This window comes from Bidens hawaiensis, unplaced genomic scaffold, assembly GCF_021521415.1.
Source record: "Bidens hawaiensis isolate Kalapana, Puna unplaced genomic scaffold, B.hawaiensis_p1.1 tig00003536_1, whole genome shotgun sequence".
NCBI lineage: Eukaryota > Viridiplantae > Streptophyta > Magnoliopsida > Asterales > Asteraceae > Bidens > Bidens hawaiensis.
Genome location: NW_027491199.1, coordinates 2,344,459 through 2,362,957, shown reverse-complemented (window position 1 = coordinate 2,362,957; position 18,499 = coordinate 2,344,459). Strand labels below are relative to the sequence as shown.

Sequence of the window (18,499 nt, the reverse complement as noted above, 5' to 3'; positions counted from 1 at the left end):
TGAATTTATAGTAATCGTTGTCATCTATCCTTTCTGTATAAGACATCAATTGAACAATGAGACATGGATCAAATCAATCTCATATAGTGTTCAATTATTGTAGTTCTCGATATAGAGTCAAAGTGGTCCAATCAAACACACAGTTAGTTTGGGTGAGGCCTCACGCTTTACCAGTTTGAATCAACGAGGGTGCCATTATGTCTAACTGTTACATCTTAATGTAAGAGTACAGAATCTCATCTTGAGTACATACAACTCCCACTGAACTCCAGAACATTCCCAAACAATGCCTTTATGGTTGGCAGTTACGCAACAGCGGTTGACATGATCAAAGAATATTCCTCGGTAAACGAAAGTTCTAATATTTATCTCAGGTCTAAGGATACTAAATGAGCATACTATTATCAAAACATCTTATGATCAAGATCCATGAAGATGATTTGATGCGAGTTACATCCAACGTCATTCATAATGAGGTCTGTGAGTTTGGAAGTCAACTGCTTGAGTCCAAAGTCAGAATAGTCTTAATTCAGAATCGCTCCCACGAGTCTGACCGACTACGGATAATTTAGAATACAATATTCAAGGATTAAACGTTTTAAAATGAACACAGTTGTATTATTCAACGTTTGCATTTAACCATTAAATCAAAAGTGAACAGAAAAGTACAACTGATTAAACGTTCATACATCCAAATACTAAATCAAAATAAATCACTAGTAAGTCTAAGCCCGATAGCATCTCCATGCTGATCATGCTTGTCCTGAGTCATCGGCTTAGTGAACGGGTCAGCCAGATTTTGATATGTGTCTACTTTGCTTATCATGATGTCACCTCGATCCAGTATTACTCGTACATAGTGGAACTAAAAAATGTATTTGGCCATGTGATGATAATTGGGCTCTTTGGCTTGAGCAATAGCACCTGTGTTATCACATATCACGTCGATCATTTTCCTAAACTTGGAATTAGATCGAGGTTGGCTATGAATTTCTTCATCCAAGCAGATTATGAGCGAGAAGCATCTCGGTCATTTTGGAAGTTAGCGTCAGTGTAACAACTTACAATGAGCTCCTCTTCCACTCCTCGAAACACGCTTACGAGGCGTCAAGTCTAGTGCATAATATAGCATACATGACAGAGCCAATCGCTGAAGCATATGGAATTGCTTGCATGTGCTTTGTCTCAATGTCCGTTGCCGGAGATTGCGATTTGCTAAAACGGTTCCTTTAGCAATGGAACAGCTCCTGTCTTGGAGTTGTCCATTGAGAAGCGTGTCATGACCTTGCTTATGTATGTACTTTGGCTTAGCCCTAGAAGCCGCTTAGATCTATCTCGGTAGATCTCGATTCCCAGAATATAAGCAGCTTCTCCAAGATCTTTCATTGTGAAACAAGATTCCAACCAGTGCTTAACTCCCTTAAGCATAGGAATGTTGTTTCCAATTATTAGTATATCATACACATACAAGATGAGGAAAGATATAGTGCTCCCAGTAGCCTTTCTATAAACACAAAGCTCATCTTCATTGTTGATAAAACCAAACTCTTTTATTTTCTCATCAAGTGAAGATTCCAGCTTCGAGATACTTGCTTAAAATTCACTTGCTCCCTATTGCCCGACCTTCGGGGGGGTAGCTCAATCAAGTTCTAGACTTGATTGTTATGAATAGATTGCATCTCGGCGTTCATGGCATCTCGCCGTTTCTCGGATTCCGGATCCAAGATTGCAGATATGTAGTTAGTAGCTTCGTCCCCAGACTCGGCTACTGATAAGACTTACGGACCATCCAGATGCCATAGGTATCTAGGATTGGGTGCGAAAGTCATAGTACTTCTGCGAACGCTCGTGTTCATGTTTGATGTATCAGCAACAACAACTTGTTGATCAGACACTCTAGCTTCTCAGCGGTTGTTTGTGGTTCTTGAATTTCTTCAAGATCGACAAACTAATCTCCAGTTCCACGATCTAGAAATTCTTTCTCGGGGAAGTGGTCTTTCTCTTGATAGAAATCATATTTATATCAGGATGAAAGAAGTAATAACCGCTTTGGTATTAGTATTCGACGAATGCGGGAGGCGGTCATAAGGGTGAAACTCCAAAAGGAGTGAGGCAAGTTAGTTTTACCCATCATCGATCAAACCATGTTTAGCAAAGTTCGATTCCTCCTCTCGCTCACGACATTATGTTGGGTGTGCCAGGTGGAGTGAGCTGTGAAACAATTTAACACTCTTTTAGATGAATGATGAACTCTGAGCTGAGATAGTTTCCACTTCGATCTGATCGAAGTATCTTAATGGTTTTACCAAGTTGGTTTTCCACTTCGTTTTGAAACTCTTTGAACATTTCAAAAGTTTCATGCTTGTGTTTCATAAGATACACATAAGCATATCGACTATAATCGTCGATAAAAGAGACGAAGTATCTTTCATGGTTTCTAGGCGTGGTTCTGAAAGGTCCACATACATCAGTATGTATGAGTTCTAACAGATCTTTTTCTCGTTCACTTTTATGAGTGAATGAGTCTTTGGCGAGTTTGCCAGGTAAGCAAGACTCACAATCGTCAAAAGAGTCCGGTCCTGTGGATTCAATAATCCCTTCAGATTGGAGTCTTTTAACTCTTGCCTTGCTTATGTGGCCAAGTCGACAATGCCACAGAGTTGTATCATTTCAGATCTGATACGTTTTGAAAGATTATATACGTTATTATTAGTTTGAACATCAATCTAATATATATCATTTCAAGGTTTAGCCTTAAAATAAAATATATCATTTTAGTAGAAATAGCCATGCCATTGAAAACGTACTTAAAACTTTGTTGAAACAACAACGAAACTGAAACGATGTTTCTGGTCAAACCAGTAGACAATTATTCAAATGAAAAACTAGGTCAGATGGACAAGTAAAATAAATACTCCAGTTGCCAGAACTGGTACTCTCTTCTCATCTTCAACGATGAGTTCCATGCTGCCTTTATTCAGTTTCTTCCACTTCTCAGGCTCCTGCAAGACATTAACGATTTGGAAACCACATCCGGTATCAAATACCCATGTGTTGCTAGAGACAGTGAAAATTTTAATAACGTATATGGAAATACCTCGAGAAGAGCCTTCACCATTGGCTCTCTTCATCTTGATCTCATCAAGGTACTCGGGACAGTTTCGCATCCAGTGTCCCATTTGGTTGCATCGGTAGCACTTGCGCTCCTCAGGGGGCGGCGGTGGTATCTTTGGAACCCCTTTGTTAGCATTGGTGGCACAAGGGGCAGCAATGGTAATATTCTTCTTGCCTTTACCCTTATAAACCCGGTTCTTGGGATTACGCTTCTTGACACCAGCAGATCGAATGGTCAGAACTTGATTGGTCCTTGAAGGAATGTTCATCTCAGCCGTCTTGAGCATGTTATGAAGCTCCAGCACTGTCTTTACCCAATCATTCATGTTGAAATGCATAACGAACTGGTCGTATGAGTTGGGGAGAGAGTTGAGGATGAAATCCGATGCCATTTCATCGGGCATGGGATAATCAAGTTTCTTGAGTTGATCGATGTGCCCCTTCATCTTAAGAACATGCGCACTGACGGGAAACCCCTCTGCCATCTTGCAACTGATGAGTTGTTTCATGGTGTCGAAACGTTCTTGACGGGCTTGTTTCTGGAACATGCCCTTGAGTTGCTTAAGCATCTCATAGGCACCAAAGTTTTCCAAGCCTTTAGCGAGCTCAGAAGTCATGGTGGCTAGCATAATACAGGAGACCTCAGACGAGTCATCCTTATGCTTGTCAAGAACCTTTCGTGCAGCGGCTGTGTTGTTTTCAGGCTCGTTTGGAACAGGTCCATCGAGAACATACAGGCGCTTTGCCATGGTTAAAACAAGTCTTAAGTTGCGGTGCCATTCGATGAAGTTGGTACCATTCAGTTAATCCTTCTCAAGGATAGTCTTAAGGGCGTAGGGTGAAATTTCGTTTGACGACATCTGATTAATTAAGCAAAAGTAAATTTAATTAGTATTTTCGACGTTGTAGTCCTATTATTAATGACCCAATAACATTAATTAATTAGGAGTATGAGAATCTGGCTTCCAGTTATTAAAGGCAGCTGTAGCACACAACATTAATAAGTGGTTAGGCAGACCGACAACGATTGTCAATTGTGAATAGAGCACAACTCTCGGTTATGAGGCCTATAGAGACAACGATTGTCTGTATCGATACGTTTAGCCTCATCTTTACCCACTTTAAGTCTCCAGACAGCTGTAGCACGTAACAGGAGAGTAAAGTAATAGTTGTCCTAGTATAGTGACGTGTGAAAGGGCCGGATGTGTCAACGAAACGCTTTCACCTTGATGGGATAGGCTAGAAAACAAGTACGGTGCTGTAGCTCTAAACACTCGAAATTTCGCAGTATGCCTCAAGTGTGACTAGTAGTAGGATTGACATAAACTATTGGTTTTATATTGGGATTAATTTTAAAATTACCAAATAGAGTAAAAGTTAAATTTTACTGTATTTATTATCGGGACGAATAGATGAACCATTTCATCTCTCAGGACACTTAGTTTTAGATAACCTATTAAAAACTAAGTTTGTCGCGACATGACTAACCAATTTTAAGTTAATAGAAATCTATTAAGTTATTAGTTTTGGAAATCAAAACGCTTTTAATTTGCAAAACATAATTGGTTAATAAAATGTTTATTTTCAAATTTATTTGTTATTAGGTCGGTGATATTATAATCCTATTATAAACAATCCAAGCAACCACAAATAGCAAATAACAAAAATATGTAAATCCTTATGGCCAAAAGTTGATTGGTCTTGCTAGAGCCAATTAGGGAGACCGATCGGGTCAAGGGGGTCACAACACAAACAACCACAAGGATGGACTTCACGGTGCATCCCGTCGTCTTGTCCGAACTCCCACTAACTCCAAAAAGGTCCTCGAGCTCGTCCTCGGTTATCTTCGCGTCTTCTTAATTACAAATTTATAAACTAACAACATATTGTCCTATTACAAATTTGAATCTTTATGGCCAAAAGAAAACCGAAAATTAAATAATAACCTTTTTACAACTTTTGAACCAACCATATGGCCAAAACAAGCTCAAACACCAAACACAACCAAACAAACACATAGGTCGAGGCCGAATTTACATATTCAAAATAAACTAATTTCGGGTCGTTTTGATTTAGTCAAATAAAATAAACAAAACTTTGACCAACACAAAATCACCCGAAAATAAATCTAGATCTATAAACTTTAAGAGATTTAAAGTTTAAGATGTAGATCCGGTTTTAAACGAACCGGTATCGACTCGTACATTGTAACCTGGCTCTGATACCACTGTTGAGTTTCAACGGTGGTTCGGAACGAAAACGGATAAACTATTTGACCCGTTTTAGTTAATAATTATTTCGTTTCGATAGATATTAATCAATATTAATATATATGTATAAACGAACTATAAAACGCAGCGGAATATAGACGATTTAAACGAACCATAAACCGAAACCCAAAACCCAGATCCGATTACAACAATACGAGTACGAGTATACTAATAAATAATCAACCATAGATGGGTATTGTCGATATACCTCGGTTAACAAGAACCGGGAAGACACCGAGAGCAAACGAGAAGAGCTAGAGATGACACAATCGACACCCAACGTAGATCCGGCGGCGGCGGCAGTGAGCGGCGGCGGCGGCGGATTCCGGCAGGTGAGATGGACCGTCGCAGTAGGTGAAACAGGTCAGCTACAACAACTTGGGTGGTCGGCGGACTTCAGGTAATAGACGGCAGCAGCTCGCGGCAGCTATAGGTCGCCGGATGAGTTCGCCGGAAAAACGAACTGACCGGGAAGGAGCTATAGACGCCTGGAAAAACGTGGAGAACAGCACTAGAAGTTGATATAGGAAATAGGGTGGTGTTATGCTACTTATTAACCGGAGAAGACGACCAGAGTAAACCTCCAGTGGCCGGAAATGGTCGCCGGAAAATCGAGGCTGCTGGATTTCGGCGCCGGAAAGATGGGAGGCAGCTAGGGTTTGTTGTTTGGAGTGGGTTACCATAATTAGAATAAACATTATCCATATATAGTGAAGGTATTAGGGTTTAACAAGTAAACCAACTTGGGCTTGAGCCCAATAAACAAACAAAGCCTAGTCCATAAACCAGTCCATCCAATTAATTGTGTCGGGCCTAATTAACCTTTAAGTAGGCCTTTATCTCGTTACCCCCGGTGTAACTCTGTCCGGGTCACGTTCGGGTCGGTCACGTTGACTTGACCCGAAACGTCCATAAAATCCAATAGGTGTTTGTGATCTATAATTATACATGTACATAGATGATAGAAGATAAATGATCAAAAGCAAAATAATATATTATTATTTTGAAAGAAAATGGCCCCAATTTTGTTATCCGCTTTGGTTCCCAAAAACCCTTGAGCCTGTCTTGTTCATAGATTGGCAAGTTGCTTAGTTTACAACCCTACAATCCTTCCTGATCTCCTGACCGCCCCCGGTGATGCTACTCATCTTGATCATAGAATTGACAAATGCTTTCAAAAATGCCTCTTTCGAGCTGGCAAACTTAGATACCAAACTTCTGGTTTTAGGGGAATCCAGCAAAGCATTATCTGAGGAAAATAAAACTTTATGCTGCACCATTAATCTGTAATATGCATTATCAAAAGTAGAAGATGAAGGATCCATCGCGACTGCTGCTTTCTTTGTATTGTTTTTGGCATTGCAAACTCGTCTTAAACTTGCAGCGAATGATGGGTGCAGTGATGGGTTGATGTCAGTTGTCGAGTTGAAGTTGTGGATTCTGTTGTTGAAAGACGAGCAATGCGAGAACCCAAGAGTATGCCCACCTGACAAGGTGTAAAACGTGTTAAAAGTCACCAAAGTATACATTTAATGAGTATTAACTTCTTAATAGTTTGTTTCTATAATCAAATAAAAATGACCTTTACCACCTAGTTCACCCATATCCACCTTGCCACCTCTAGAGACAGCTTCTAATAGAAGGATGCATGTAGTTGGAGTTTGTTTTTCTTTTATACTGGATTTAAAAAATAATGTTAATCTAGCCGGGGTCTCACCAGAAGTTGTCACTGTATCTTTTGGGATAGACGTAAGGTTTACTCTCATCTCACCATCTCCAAATCGACTCTACTTTTACAAGTGGAATAATACTGGGTACGCTTTTTTTGTGATTGAAAGTTTAAAAACGAAATTACCTGAAAGTGCTGCTAGATCTTCCAAGGAGAGGCCTCTCTGTGAGAAACTTTGTCGAAGTTGAGAAATGTTGAAGGTAGGAGCTGGTAGTTGTATGCTTTCACTTGCCTTAGATATTCTTCCATCTTTTCTTCCTTTAGGCACATTCCAGTGTGGTCCTCCAGACTACATTGAAATTTTCTTAAGGTGTACTTTGTGAACAAGATAGGTTTATCTAACACGGTAGCACGCGTACCACAGATACAACTAGGGGTGTTCATAGTCTGGTTTAAATTGTTTTTAATCATTAAACCAAAACCAAACTATAAAAAATTAAAACAAATCAAACAAAATCGTTACTTGGGCTATACTAAGCCAAAAAAGATGATTAAAAAGGTGTAACAATTTGTAAGGACATAATTGAATGATGATTGGAATAAAAAAAAGTGAATGAATCTAAACATGCAACTTTAGCACTATGATGTTTATAATGTATTATTTAATTTGTTTAAATTCTAAATAAAAGATTAGTTTTAAATAATAATATTAATAAAAAAGAACTACAACAAAAGAGAAGTGTAAAGAATTAGGCGAACGATTACGTCCGTTTTATGCAGGACAGTCCATAAAATCGAATATGAAACCTAACTTATGATAGATTCGATTGGTATAAAAAGGATCGTGAACACCTCTAGATACAATATAAAATTTGCATGCTTACCAACACAACTGCATCTCTTGCAGCTAAAGCCAAGATATCTGCACATGAGACCACACCAGGACACACAGATTCAACTGCTTTTTTCGCGTTATCAATGACAAAAAACGAGTGCAACGAAACATTAGGCGGCCCATCTTTTTCAGCTGTGTTATTACCCTTAGAATCCAACAAAACCGAACCATCACACCCCTTCCATTCATGATATAAAATCAATACCGACTGAAGTTAGTAGAACTTTTAACCAAGATATTAATGAATTTGTAAACTAAAAAGCCATGGTCATACCCGTATGAAACAGTCATGGAAATGCATCCGAAGGAGCCCGGCTGGAACGGTTTTGTCAAGTTTGGCCGCGTCGATTACTGCTTTTGTGACGAGTGATTCTGCAGCAGGGCATGTTTTTTGGTAGTAATTTGAGGTTAATGAAGTTCCGAAAGAGAAGAATGAGAAAATAAGCAGTGAGCTTAAAATGCAGTCATGCTTACTACTTTTGGTTTCAATGCAATTGCATGGAATTCATGAATGGGCTATTTATTTGTACACCCAACAAGCCAGTTGTCCTATTTTTTTACAACCCATCATACACTTACACTTGCTTTATTTGGCACCTTTTTTAAATAATTATAACAACAATAATAATAATAATAATAATAATAATAATAATAATAATAATAATAATAATTTATAAGGCAAATTGAAAATCTTTTTAAATTCAAACTGTCGCTTATTAGTTGATATTAGCTATTTCACAGTGACAATTTAACTAATGACAAGCCTAACTGTTACTTTTTTTGTCAATATCAATTCAATTGGATAAGTAACTTTGTATGCCTGTAGTTAACAGTTAGATGATTTTCATTTAATCGGAATATTATAGATTGTTTTGAAATAACATAAACAAAAGTTAGGGCAAACGATATCCATCTTCTTCATTCGGCATTGAGCTCTGCCTCTCTCGACCTCTCCCACTCTTCACCAAGTTTTCCCCAAAAGCCAATGGGGTGGTGTTCGCATGCAGTGCATACGACCTCAGCATCACCAGGCTTGGTCATTTTTCCATCGTGTTTACTCTTAGAGGCAAACAAAGCTACTTTTCTGTTAAAATGAAACTGACTTTGTTAAAAGAAAAAAAGTAAAAGCTTAAAAACATCATTTTGTATAAATTATTATAGGTTAGATCATATTAGATCGGACTAATAGTAATAATAATTAATTTATTTGTTAAATTCTTGTCTTTGAAAAGTAATAATAATTTATTTATTTATTTAGTGGGCGGCATAACTTATAACCAAAATTAAGGCCTATTTAATTGGGATCATATGGTAATTTTTCAGAGCTAACACTCTTTAAAGAGAGAAGATTTGTGTTCCTATGGTTATAGCGTGGGCGCACGTTGCAACCTCAAAAGTCAAAATGACCCCACTATGCTTTAAAAGAGGGCACAAGTGAGTCCTCTCCGTCAAAGATGCGTCCAACGGAACACTGAAATGACTATTACAACCTTTTTAAGGTTTGTATTACGTCATGGTGGTATAGAAATATTCAGATTGCATCCTTCCAACAAAGAAAATGTTAAAAATAATGTGGAGGCTAGGATTCAAACACCATACCTCCATTTATCAACAAAGAAGTCTACCATGTGAGCTGAGGAGTTGTTGTTGTTGTTGTTATGTATGGACACAAAATGCAAATTAATATTGAAGAAACGTGGATCGACTCACTGGTAGACGATCTACTTTCCTCGGGTGTGATTATGCTATTTCACCGATGGTTCTCTGGGATCTGGATTCTTCCACCTACAAAATGAACAGCACCATAAACTTACCCCTCAGAAAGGGACAGAGGGGTCCTCTTTGGGGTAACCCTCCGGTGTGAGAATAAGTGTTTGTAGGAGAAGATAATAATATGAGAGTAAGGAAATGGAATGTATTGCTTAATAGCTGAATACTCTGGAATTGTGTGTGTTTCTCCTTGTGGAGTTGATGTGGTATTTATAGTGCTAGGGTTTCCCATGATTGGGCTCAGACCTAATTAGGGCCTTGTTGGCCTCCTCCAATTGCTTTGCGCCACGTGTCCTTGGGACACATGGTGCTTTTTCATTGGTTATAATCACGTGGTAGCACATGGGTTTTGCTGAGTTGTCCACCTTTCATTGGCAGCTGTCAACATCAGCATATTCTTATTCCTTAAAAAGATACCTTCTGGAAGGTTGTCTGACGTGCACAATCAAGGTTGCCCTAATCCTGATTTGGATAAGGACGAGGTTGATTATGTGCATGTGTGATATGCGCCAATCCTGAGGATGCGCGAGGTCTTCTCTTTATTCTCACGCGCAGATGTTTCATGCGCAGATGTGATATGCACGAGCATGTGATATGCGCCACGCGCATATGTGATATGCGTGAGCATATGTGGTGCGTGGGCATATGTGATTCGTGAGCATATGTGATGCCTGAGCATCTGTGATGCCTGAGCATATGTGATGCCTGAGCATGTGATGCATGAGCATATGTGATATGCGTGAGCATATGTGATGCCTGAGCATGTGATGCATGAGCATATGTGATATGCGTGAGCATATGTGATATGCGCCATGCGCATAGGTTTTGGCTTTGTGCCTTAATAATGTCTTGATTTCAAGCCTCTTGTCTATATCTTGTGGGTTGACCCGCCTCGCTCGGTGTTGAGGCGGGTACATACCTCTTCAAGCCCCCCCCAGTCTAATGTGTGTCTTGTCTCGCGCGAGCGAGGTAAGATAGATATTAGACTTAGTAGTTTGCTCTTTTAGTAGGGGTTTGTCTTTTTCTTCTTATTATTCATCGTTGCGCGAAATTCTATCCTTTTGGTTGAAAACGAATCGTCCCTGTACGTGGTTGGTTGTTGCTGACATGCGTCAGTGATGGAGACGTGTCAGACCTTTCGTGTGCTCGAGGTGCTCCAGTTGCCTTTCATGTCCCCTCTCATAGTGTCATGAACACGTGTCGCGCTCGCGTTGGTCCGTACCTGCGAGTGGTGGCGCGTGAACTCTGGCAGCACCTGTATAGTTTCTTTTCGTGTCCCCTCAAACAGTGTCAGGGACACGTGTCGCGATCGCGTTGGCTTACACCTGCGAGTGGGGGCGTGTGAAGTCCAATCAGTACCAATTTTTCTCTCTCCTGGGCCTATAAAAGCCAGCCCCTTTGAGTTTTTTATCCTTCATCTTCTTGTTTATTCAGAGCTTTTTCCTTTCATACTATTCCGATTAGCTGTCTTCTGCTTCCAGATCTCTGTTCTTCAGATCATCCTTTGTCCGTTTTTACAGTTGTATGTCTGATAGCTCAGACAACACAATCTCCCCTATCCATCGCCGTGTTAAATCGTTAGTAATGTCTACATTGAAGAAGACCGGCAAGGGGAAGAGGGCTGCTGAGGCCTCATCGGAGGAGGTGGGGAGGACCAAGGCAGTGAAGAAGTGGGATGAGATCCCCTGCAAACTGAGGCAGGCCGATTTTGACAGCCTTATCGCCTCTCAGGGTTTTCTCCCTGAGTATGGCTGCATGTTGCCGGCTGCCGGGCAAACGGCGGCGGACCCGCCCACCGGCTTTATATCCTTGTATTGCCATTTTTTCACCCACTGCAACCTTCGTCTCCCGATGACAAGGTTTGTGGGTGCGCTGCTTAGGTTTTATGGGATTCATATATCCCATGTCCATCCGTTTGGACTTGTGCCCATGACTCATTTTGAGTTCATGTGCAAATCTCAGCGCGAGGAGCCCACCCCTCGTCGCTTTCAATTTTTTTACAAGCCAAAGATCCAAGATTCTTGGTTCTCTTTCATTCCTCGCAGTCAGAAGGTCAAGTGTTGCACTGTTTCCTTCAAGAGCCTTCATGACTGGTCTAAGAGATTTTTTTACATTAAGGCTGGTGTGATCCCTATCCGCATGACCATGCGCGCGATCTCTTCTGCGCCTGCGGATGTGGGTGTCTTCAAGAACCCAACTGGCGCCTGGGTAAAAAAGTTGACTGCCGAACCATCCCCCGCCAAGAAAATTTGCGAGGAGGCGCTGGTGGGGGTTGGTATGAGCAGGAGGTGGGCTGACAGCGCGACTGAGCCCGTTATCCAAGTTGACGGCTTATGTAAGTTAACTCATTGCATTACTTCTGCGCGAATATAATTCGTTTTGCTGATATCATTTGACTTGTTTTGTGCAGTCAGCAAGGAGTATGTCCACGCCGCCTATGATGAGCATATGGAGGGTGGCTCCGTCGCGCTGGGCGCTGGGGAGGTTGGCTTCCCCGATCGCTTCGATGACATGTTCATCCCTGTTGATCTGGGATTTCTCTTTGACAGCGATGCGCCTGGTAAGCCTTTATACTTATGCATTTGCCTTTATAATACCAAAATTTGCTAACACTTCTGTTGCGTGTATTGTAGACTCGCTTGAGAACTATGAGCTGGAGCTCGCGGAAGAGGAGGTGGAAGAGGAGGCGCCCCAACTAAAGCGTAAAGCTAAAGGGAAAACTGGCGCAGGGGCCAGTAAGAAGCAGAAGAAAGATGATGCCCCTGTTGTTCCGAATCCTCCTACTCAGGCGAAGGGACTTGAGAAAACCCAGGTGTTTACCACCAAGTTTTCCTTGTCTTCTCTGCCTCAAAAAGTGGGCAGACCTCCTGTCCACACGAGGTAAGGTGCCACTACCTCCTCCCTTCGCGCGGTGGAAAAGGGAAGCGGCGTTGCGCCTTCGACAGGTATACTTTGCTTATCTTTTACTTATCTTTTATGGTTCTATGAGCGCGATTCTGATAAAATTGCTAATGAATCTTTGCTCACTCAAATGTTTGTAGAGCCGGCGACTTTGGTGGATCAACCTCAAGCGCAACAAGATGCCGAGGCTGCGCCCGAGGTCGCTTCGAAGTCCCCTGTTTTACCCTCGAAAAAGGGTAGAATGGACTTCATGGCGATGTTTGCCTCGCGAACGGAGTTGCGCCAAGGTACGTATTGTGCTTTTATTTTCTGACTTTTTTCTTTTGGATCAAGTCATGAACCATTTCTTTTTGTTGATTTTTTCAAAGGAGTCATAGCTGGCGTACAAGCTGCTGGCGGCACTCCTGGCGCCAGTGCCAGCGCCGTTGGTTCTGCTCCTGCTCCTACAAGCGCTGAATCTCCCCTCATCGGGATTACTAAGGAGCAGGAGGCCGTTTTACGCGCCGACCTGGCGGCGTCGAGACCTCCCTCACCTCCTCCTGCGCACAGCCCTCCTCGCGAGACTGATTTTGGTTCTAGGTCGCAGGAGAAAAGGCCTGTTTCAGAGGAGGATGAGGAGTTTGAAGTTGAAGACTCCGACGGCGGCCGCGCCAGCCCTGCAGCGCCACGAGATTTTCCGGCGCAGCCTTCTCGTGGGGCTGGCGCTGACTTTTCTGCTTCATCCCCGCAGGTATAGGTTCGTTTTTGCTCCGCTGGCCGGACTTCCATATTAGTGTTTTGATGACTTAGATCATTACTTTGTGTTTGCAGGAAGCCGATCACATTTACCGCCCGAGATGGAACATTACTGAGGACAGCTCATTTCAGTCCATGGGTGTGTGTGAGGACTTCTGGGCTCATTCTGTGCCTCCAGCTGAAAGGAGGTTTCAGGAGGGCCGCGCTCGCGATGACTTGCTCAAAGATCATCTGTTTGCTGGGTCGGCTTTCTTTGCTGCCTCCCAAGAGCTTCGCTATGATTACGTAAAGGTACGTGATGCTCTTGCGGAAGCCAAGCAAGAGGCTAAAGTGTCTGCTTGGCATCTTTCTGATGCTCGAGAGAGAGCTGAGAAGCTCCAAGCAGAGCTCAGTGAGAACAGAGCAAGTGCCAACACCGCCTTCGTGAAGCGCGGTCATGAGCTACAGGCTGCGCAGGAGAAGCTACAGGCGGCCGAGGCGGACGCGGCCAAGTACGCGCGTAGAGTGCGCGACTTGGAGCTTGATGCGGAGGCGCGTGACCAAGCTCTTGTCCAGTCTATAACTGACAAATCATCGCTGGAGAGTGAGCTTGCGCGCCTGAAGAAGGAGCTGGCGGCCGGGCAGGCCGAGAAAGATGAAGCCTTGGCGACGGCAGCATCTAGCCAGGAAGCACTCGAGCTTGCGCGAGCGGACAAGGAAGAAGCCTTGGCGGCAGCAGCGTCCGACAAAGAGGAGCTGAAACAGACTAAGGAAACTGTTGAGTTGTTAAACTCTCAGATTCCTGCTCTTGAGACGTCTGTTGCTTCCCTCGCGCAGGATCGCCAATGGCTAATCTCACAGGGTATGACTCGTTGCGCTTACGCGATGAAATACTCAGACGAGTTTCAGGCCCTTGTGATAGATTGCAACGCTGCCGCGCGCTTGGTGGGTCGAGCTGAAGGGTTTAAGGATGGCTATGAATATGGCATGTTTAAGAAGAACCCATCCGACTACCCTTATCAGAGCGACGTTGCCTGCGCGGACATGGCCGCTATGGGGGAGAGGTATTTGAATACTCCCATTCCCATCCTTGCGCAGGTATTTTAACCTTAATGAGATTACCTTGACTTATTTTCCAAGTCTTTTTGTACTCATATTTTTCCTTTTGATTTGCAGATATCCGCGCTTGCTGACCAGCCCGATCTCGGCGCGCTAAAGAAATTACTTGACGAGTGCGAAGGGGCTGGTGGCAGCGATGATGGCGCGGGGAATGCTGCCCCTGCTAGCGGCTCTGGCGTGGCCAAAGGATCCGCTCCTGACACTGTTGTGATAGAAGACTCCATTCAGGACGAACAACTTGACTATGGTCAGTTTGGAGATGACGAGGAGCGGGCTGCGCCAGATGCTGAGGGCGGTGATGAGGACTATGAAGAGGCTGACGTCGACGTGGAGACTTGAGAAGCCCTTCATGTTTTTTTTTGTATTTTTATTTGTAGTTTGTATCTCATCATCTTGTAAACTTGTAAATTTCAATGCTTTGGAATGAAATTATGCTTTTTCTCTTCTTCGCATCTTGCGCATTCCCCATTCATCTCTTTATATTGCATGTTTGCTTGTTGAATATAAGATATGCTTGCACGTTGAAATAAGAACAAGGTTGTAAGGAAATTATTATACTTAATCCTTGTCATATTGTAAGTGATTTTGCCATATCTTGATTATGTTGACACGTGCCTTGGCGTTTTCATTATTCCTCTTTTGCGCGACGTTATCGCGCATTTATTATATGGAATTATGAGTTTTTTAGCCTTTACGTGTCAATATGTGTTACTCAGATATCCATTACAATTTCATGCGCGACCTCGACCTGAGACCTTAACAACTATGTTTTGGCATTTGCTTTGCCTTAGTTGTGCTTAGGTATTTTTATGGTCAGGCTGCGCAGCATGTAGGATGGATGTTGTGAGTGATTTGAGCTAAGGCTCACATTATTGGGCTAAGGCCCTGAGCTAAGGCTCATATTATTGGGCTAAGGCCCTGATGTTTTAGAGTTAAGACTCGTTAACGCGTTTGAGCTTGAAGCTCGCGCATGTATGTTTTACTTCGTTTTATTTCGTTTTGATGTCAATACAATGTTTTCATATTGCTCAAAATTAATAAAGGGAAGTGTGAAACATGTATGCAAAAGGTAATAGAATTGGGCTAAGGCCCTGACGTTTTAGAGTTAAGACTCGTTAACGCGTTTGAGCTTGAAGCTCGCGCATGTATGTTTTACTTCGTTTTTATTTCGTTTTGATGTCAATACAATGTTGTCATATTGCTCAAAATTAATAAAGGGAAGTGTGAAACATGTATGCAAAAGGTAATAGAATACACATTAGGAGAAGATAGCGCGTATCATTATTCATAATGGCTTAAAAAGCCTTGATTACAAACTTGACATTTTTTACATGAAACATTTTCTAAGCTGTGCCGCGTTCCATGCGCGCGGGATCTTCTTTCCATTCAAATCTTTTAAAGCGTATGCGCCTTTTCCCAATTCTTCCGAGACTTGATAAGGTCCCTCCCAATTGGGGGACATTTTTCCCGGGGTATCGCGCGGCTAGCTTCATTGTTTCGAAGGACAAAATTATTTTTCTTGAAGTGGCATTCTTTCACACGCTGGTTGTAATATTTTTCCAGTTTTTTCTTGTATTTGGCTTCACTGATGATAGCCGCCTCTCTGCGCCCTTCAAGTAAGTTGAGATCCAACCTTCTTTCGCGCTCGTTATCAATCTTGCTCATCATGAGCACTCTATGGGATGGGCATCCAATTTCTGCTGGAATCATAGCCTCCGTTCCATAGGTTAGGCTAAACGGGGATTCGCCATTGCTGGTTTTGCTTAATGTCCTGTGTGCCCACAGGACATTAGGTAGCTCTTCGACCCAAGAATGGGATTCTCCCTCCAACCTTTTCTTCAGCCCATTTAACAAGCTTTGATTCGCGCGCTCCACTTGGCCATTCCCCTGAGGGTGGTATACCGAAGTGAAGATTTGGTTGATGTGCAATTCCTTGAGCCAGTTGGATATCTTCCTGTCAGTGAATTGTTTGCCATTATCGCTCACAATTTCCATGGGCAAGCCAAAACGGCATATGATGTGGCTCCAGATAAACTGTTTCATCGCTTCGGCTGTGATTTTTGCTAGTGGCTTGGCTTCAACCCATTTTGTAAAATAGTCTACTGCCACTACCAAAAATTTTACTCGCCCTTGCGCTTGCGGTAGGGGACCACAATATCGATTGCCCATTTGTGGAAAGGCCATGCGGAGGTCACCGGAATCAAGTTGTTCTTTGGCCGCATGGTGTTTGGCTCATAGCTCTGACATGCTTTGCATTTTTGGATCTCTTTTAAAGCGTCCAAGTACATGCCTGGCCAATAGTAACCTGCGCTCATTGCCTTGGCAACCACCATGCGCGGGCCAGAATGTATTCCACAGATTCCTTCGTGTATCTCTCTGATCACATAGCTTGCTTCCTCAGCATCTAGGCATTTCATGAGCGGTCCCAGATAAGAGCGTCGATATAATGTACCATCAAGCAGTTCATAGTTCTGCGACTTGTGTCTTATCTTCCTCGCCTGTGCGCGATCGTCCGGTAGTTTTCCCTCCTTCAAGAATTCCATTACTGGAGTTATCCATGATGAAGGGGTTGTATGAGTTACAAGGACAGACTTCGCTCCCACCGACGGGTTGCTCATTACTTCTACCCTGACATCTTTGCCAAAGTGATCGAAGCTGGTTGATGCCATCTTGCTCAGCGCGTCAGCAGATTTGTTTTCACTGCGCGGAATATGAATGATTCTGAAGCAGTCAAATTGCTCGATGAGCTTTTTCGCCTGCTCTAGATACAGAGGCATGGTGTTCTCCTTGGCATCATAAAGGCCATTGACCTGTGCTGCTACCAAGTATGAATCAACATGGGCCTCTAGCTTTTTAACTCCGAATTTGTGCGCGATGCGCAGGCCAGCCAGCAGGGCTTCATACTCAGCTTCATTGTTGGTGCTCTTGAAGTCCAACCTGATGGCGTAAGTATATTCCTGATTCTCTGGATCCACCAGCTTGAGGCCTGCGCCGGATCCTTCGTTGTTTGAAGCTCCGTCGGTGAATAATCTCCACACATTTTCTTCATCATTGGCTCGCGGAGGGTCTACCTCGCGCTGAGCCTCTTCAATTTTTCCTTCGGGGACTTCTGCAATGAAATCAGCCAAGACTTGTCCCTTTATTGCTGGACGGGGCTTATAGGCGATCGTGTGTTCTCCCAATTCCAGCGCCCACTTTGTCAGCCTTCCTGAGAGCGCGGGACGCCGCAAGACTTGCTGGATGTTGTAACCAGTCAGAACTTCAATAGGATGACCATTGAAGTATCTATGAAGCTTGCGCGACGCGTGTGTTAGTGACAAAACTAATTTTTCCATGATGGAGTAGCGCGTCTCAGGATCTGTCAGCACCCGACTCACATAGTATATTGGCGTTTGGATTCCCTTGCGATCCACCAACAATACTGCGCCGATGGCGCGCTCTCCTGCTGATAGGTACAATGTCAAAGTTTCACCAGGAAGTGGAGCTGTGAGCGCGGGCAGATTTATCAAACACTCTTTTATCTCACTGAAAGCTTGCTCGGCCTCAGGAGTCCATTTGAATTGGCTTTTCTTTAAGCAATTCCTCAATGTGTTGACAAATGGGGTAGATTTGCTTGCATGGTTCGCTAGGAACCTGTTGATTGAAACCAATCTACCATTCAGCTTCTGGACTTCTTTCATGGTGGATGGCGAGGGCATGTCAAGGATGGCCTCCACCTTCTCAGGGTTCACCTTGAGACCATCCTTGGTGACCATTACACCTAGAAATTTTCCCTCTTGTACGCCGAAAGTGCATTTGCTCGGATTGAGCTTCATGTTAACTTCCTTTAGGCGCCCAAGGGTTTCTTCGATGTCTTTGAGCATTTGTTTTTCCTCCCTGCTTTTGATCACCAAATCATCCACATAGACTTCTAGGTTTCTTCCAATTTGCTCGCTGAAAACGGCATCCATAAGTCTTTGGTAGGTGGCTCCCGTATTCTTCAAACCAAAGGGCATTTTTGTGTAACAAAAAACACCCTTGTCGGTTCTGAAGGCGGTCTTGTCCTCG

At 43.0% G+C, this 18,499-nt stretch overlaps 1 protein-coding gene across 1 annotated transcript; it reads right to left on the bottom strand.

Annotated features, from left to right (window-relative positions):
* Window positions 1-6,436: 6,436 nt before the first annotated feature.
* LOC143623722 (peroxidase 64-like) lies at window positions 6,437-8,580 on the bottom strand. Its single transcript, XM_077094563.1, has 4 exons — window positions 8,223-8,580; window positions 7,938-8,126; window positions 7,240-7,402; window positions 6,437-6,870 (listed from the first exon to the last, which is right to left on the bottom strand). Exons 1-4 carry the CDS (start codon window positions 8,247-8,249, stop codon window positions 6,473-6,475), a joined length of 777 nt encoding a protein of 258 aa, XP_076950678.1. The 5' UTR covers window positions 8,250-8,580; the 3' UTR covers window positions 6,437-6,472.
* Between the last annotated feature and the right edge of the window lie 9,919 nt (window positions 8,581-18,499).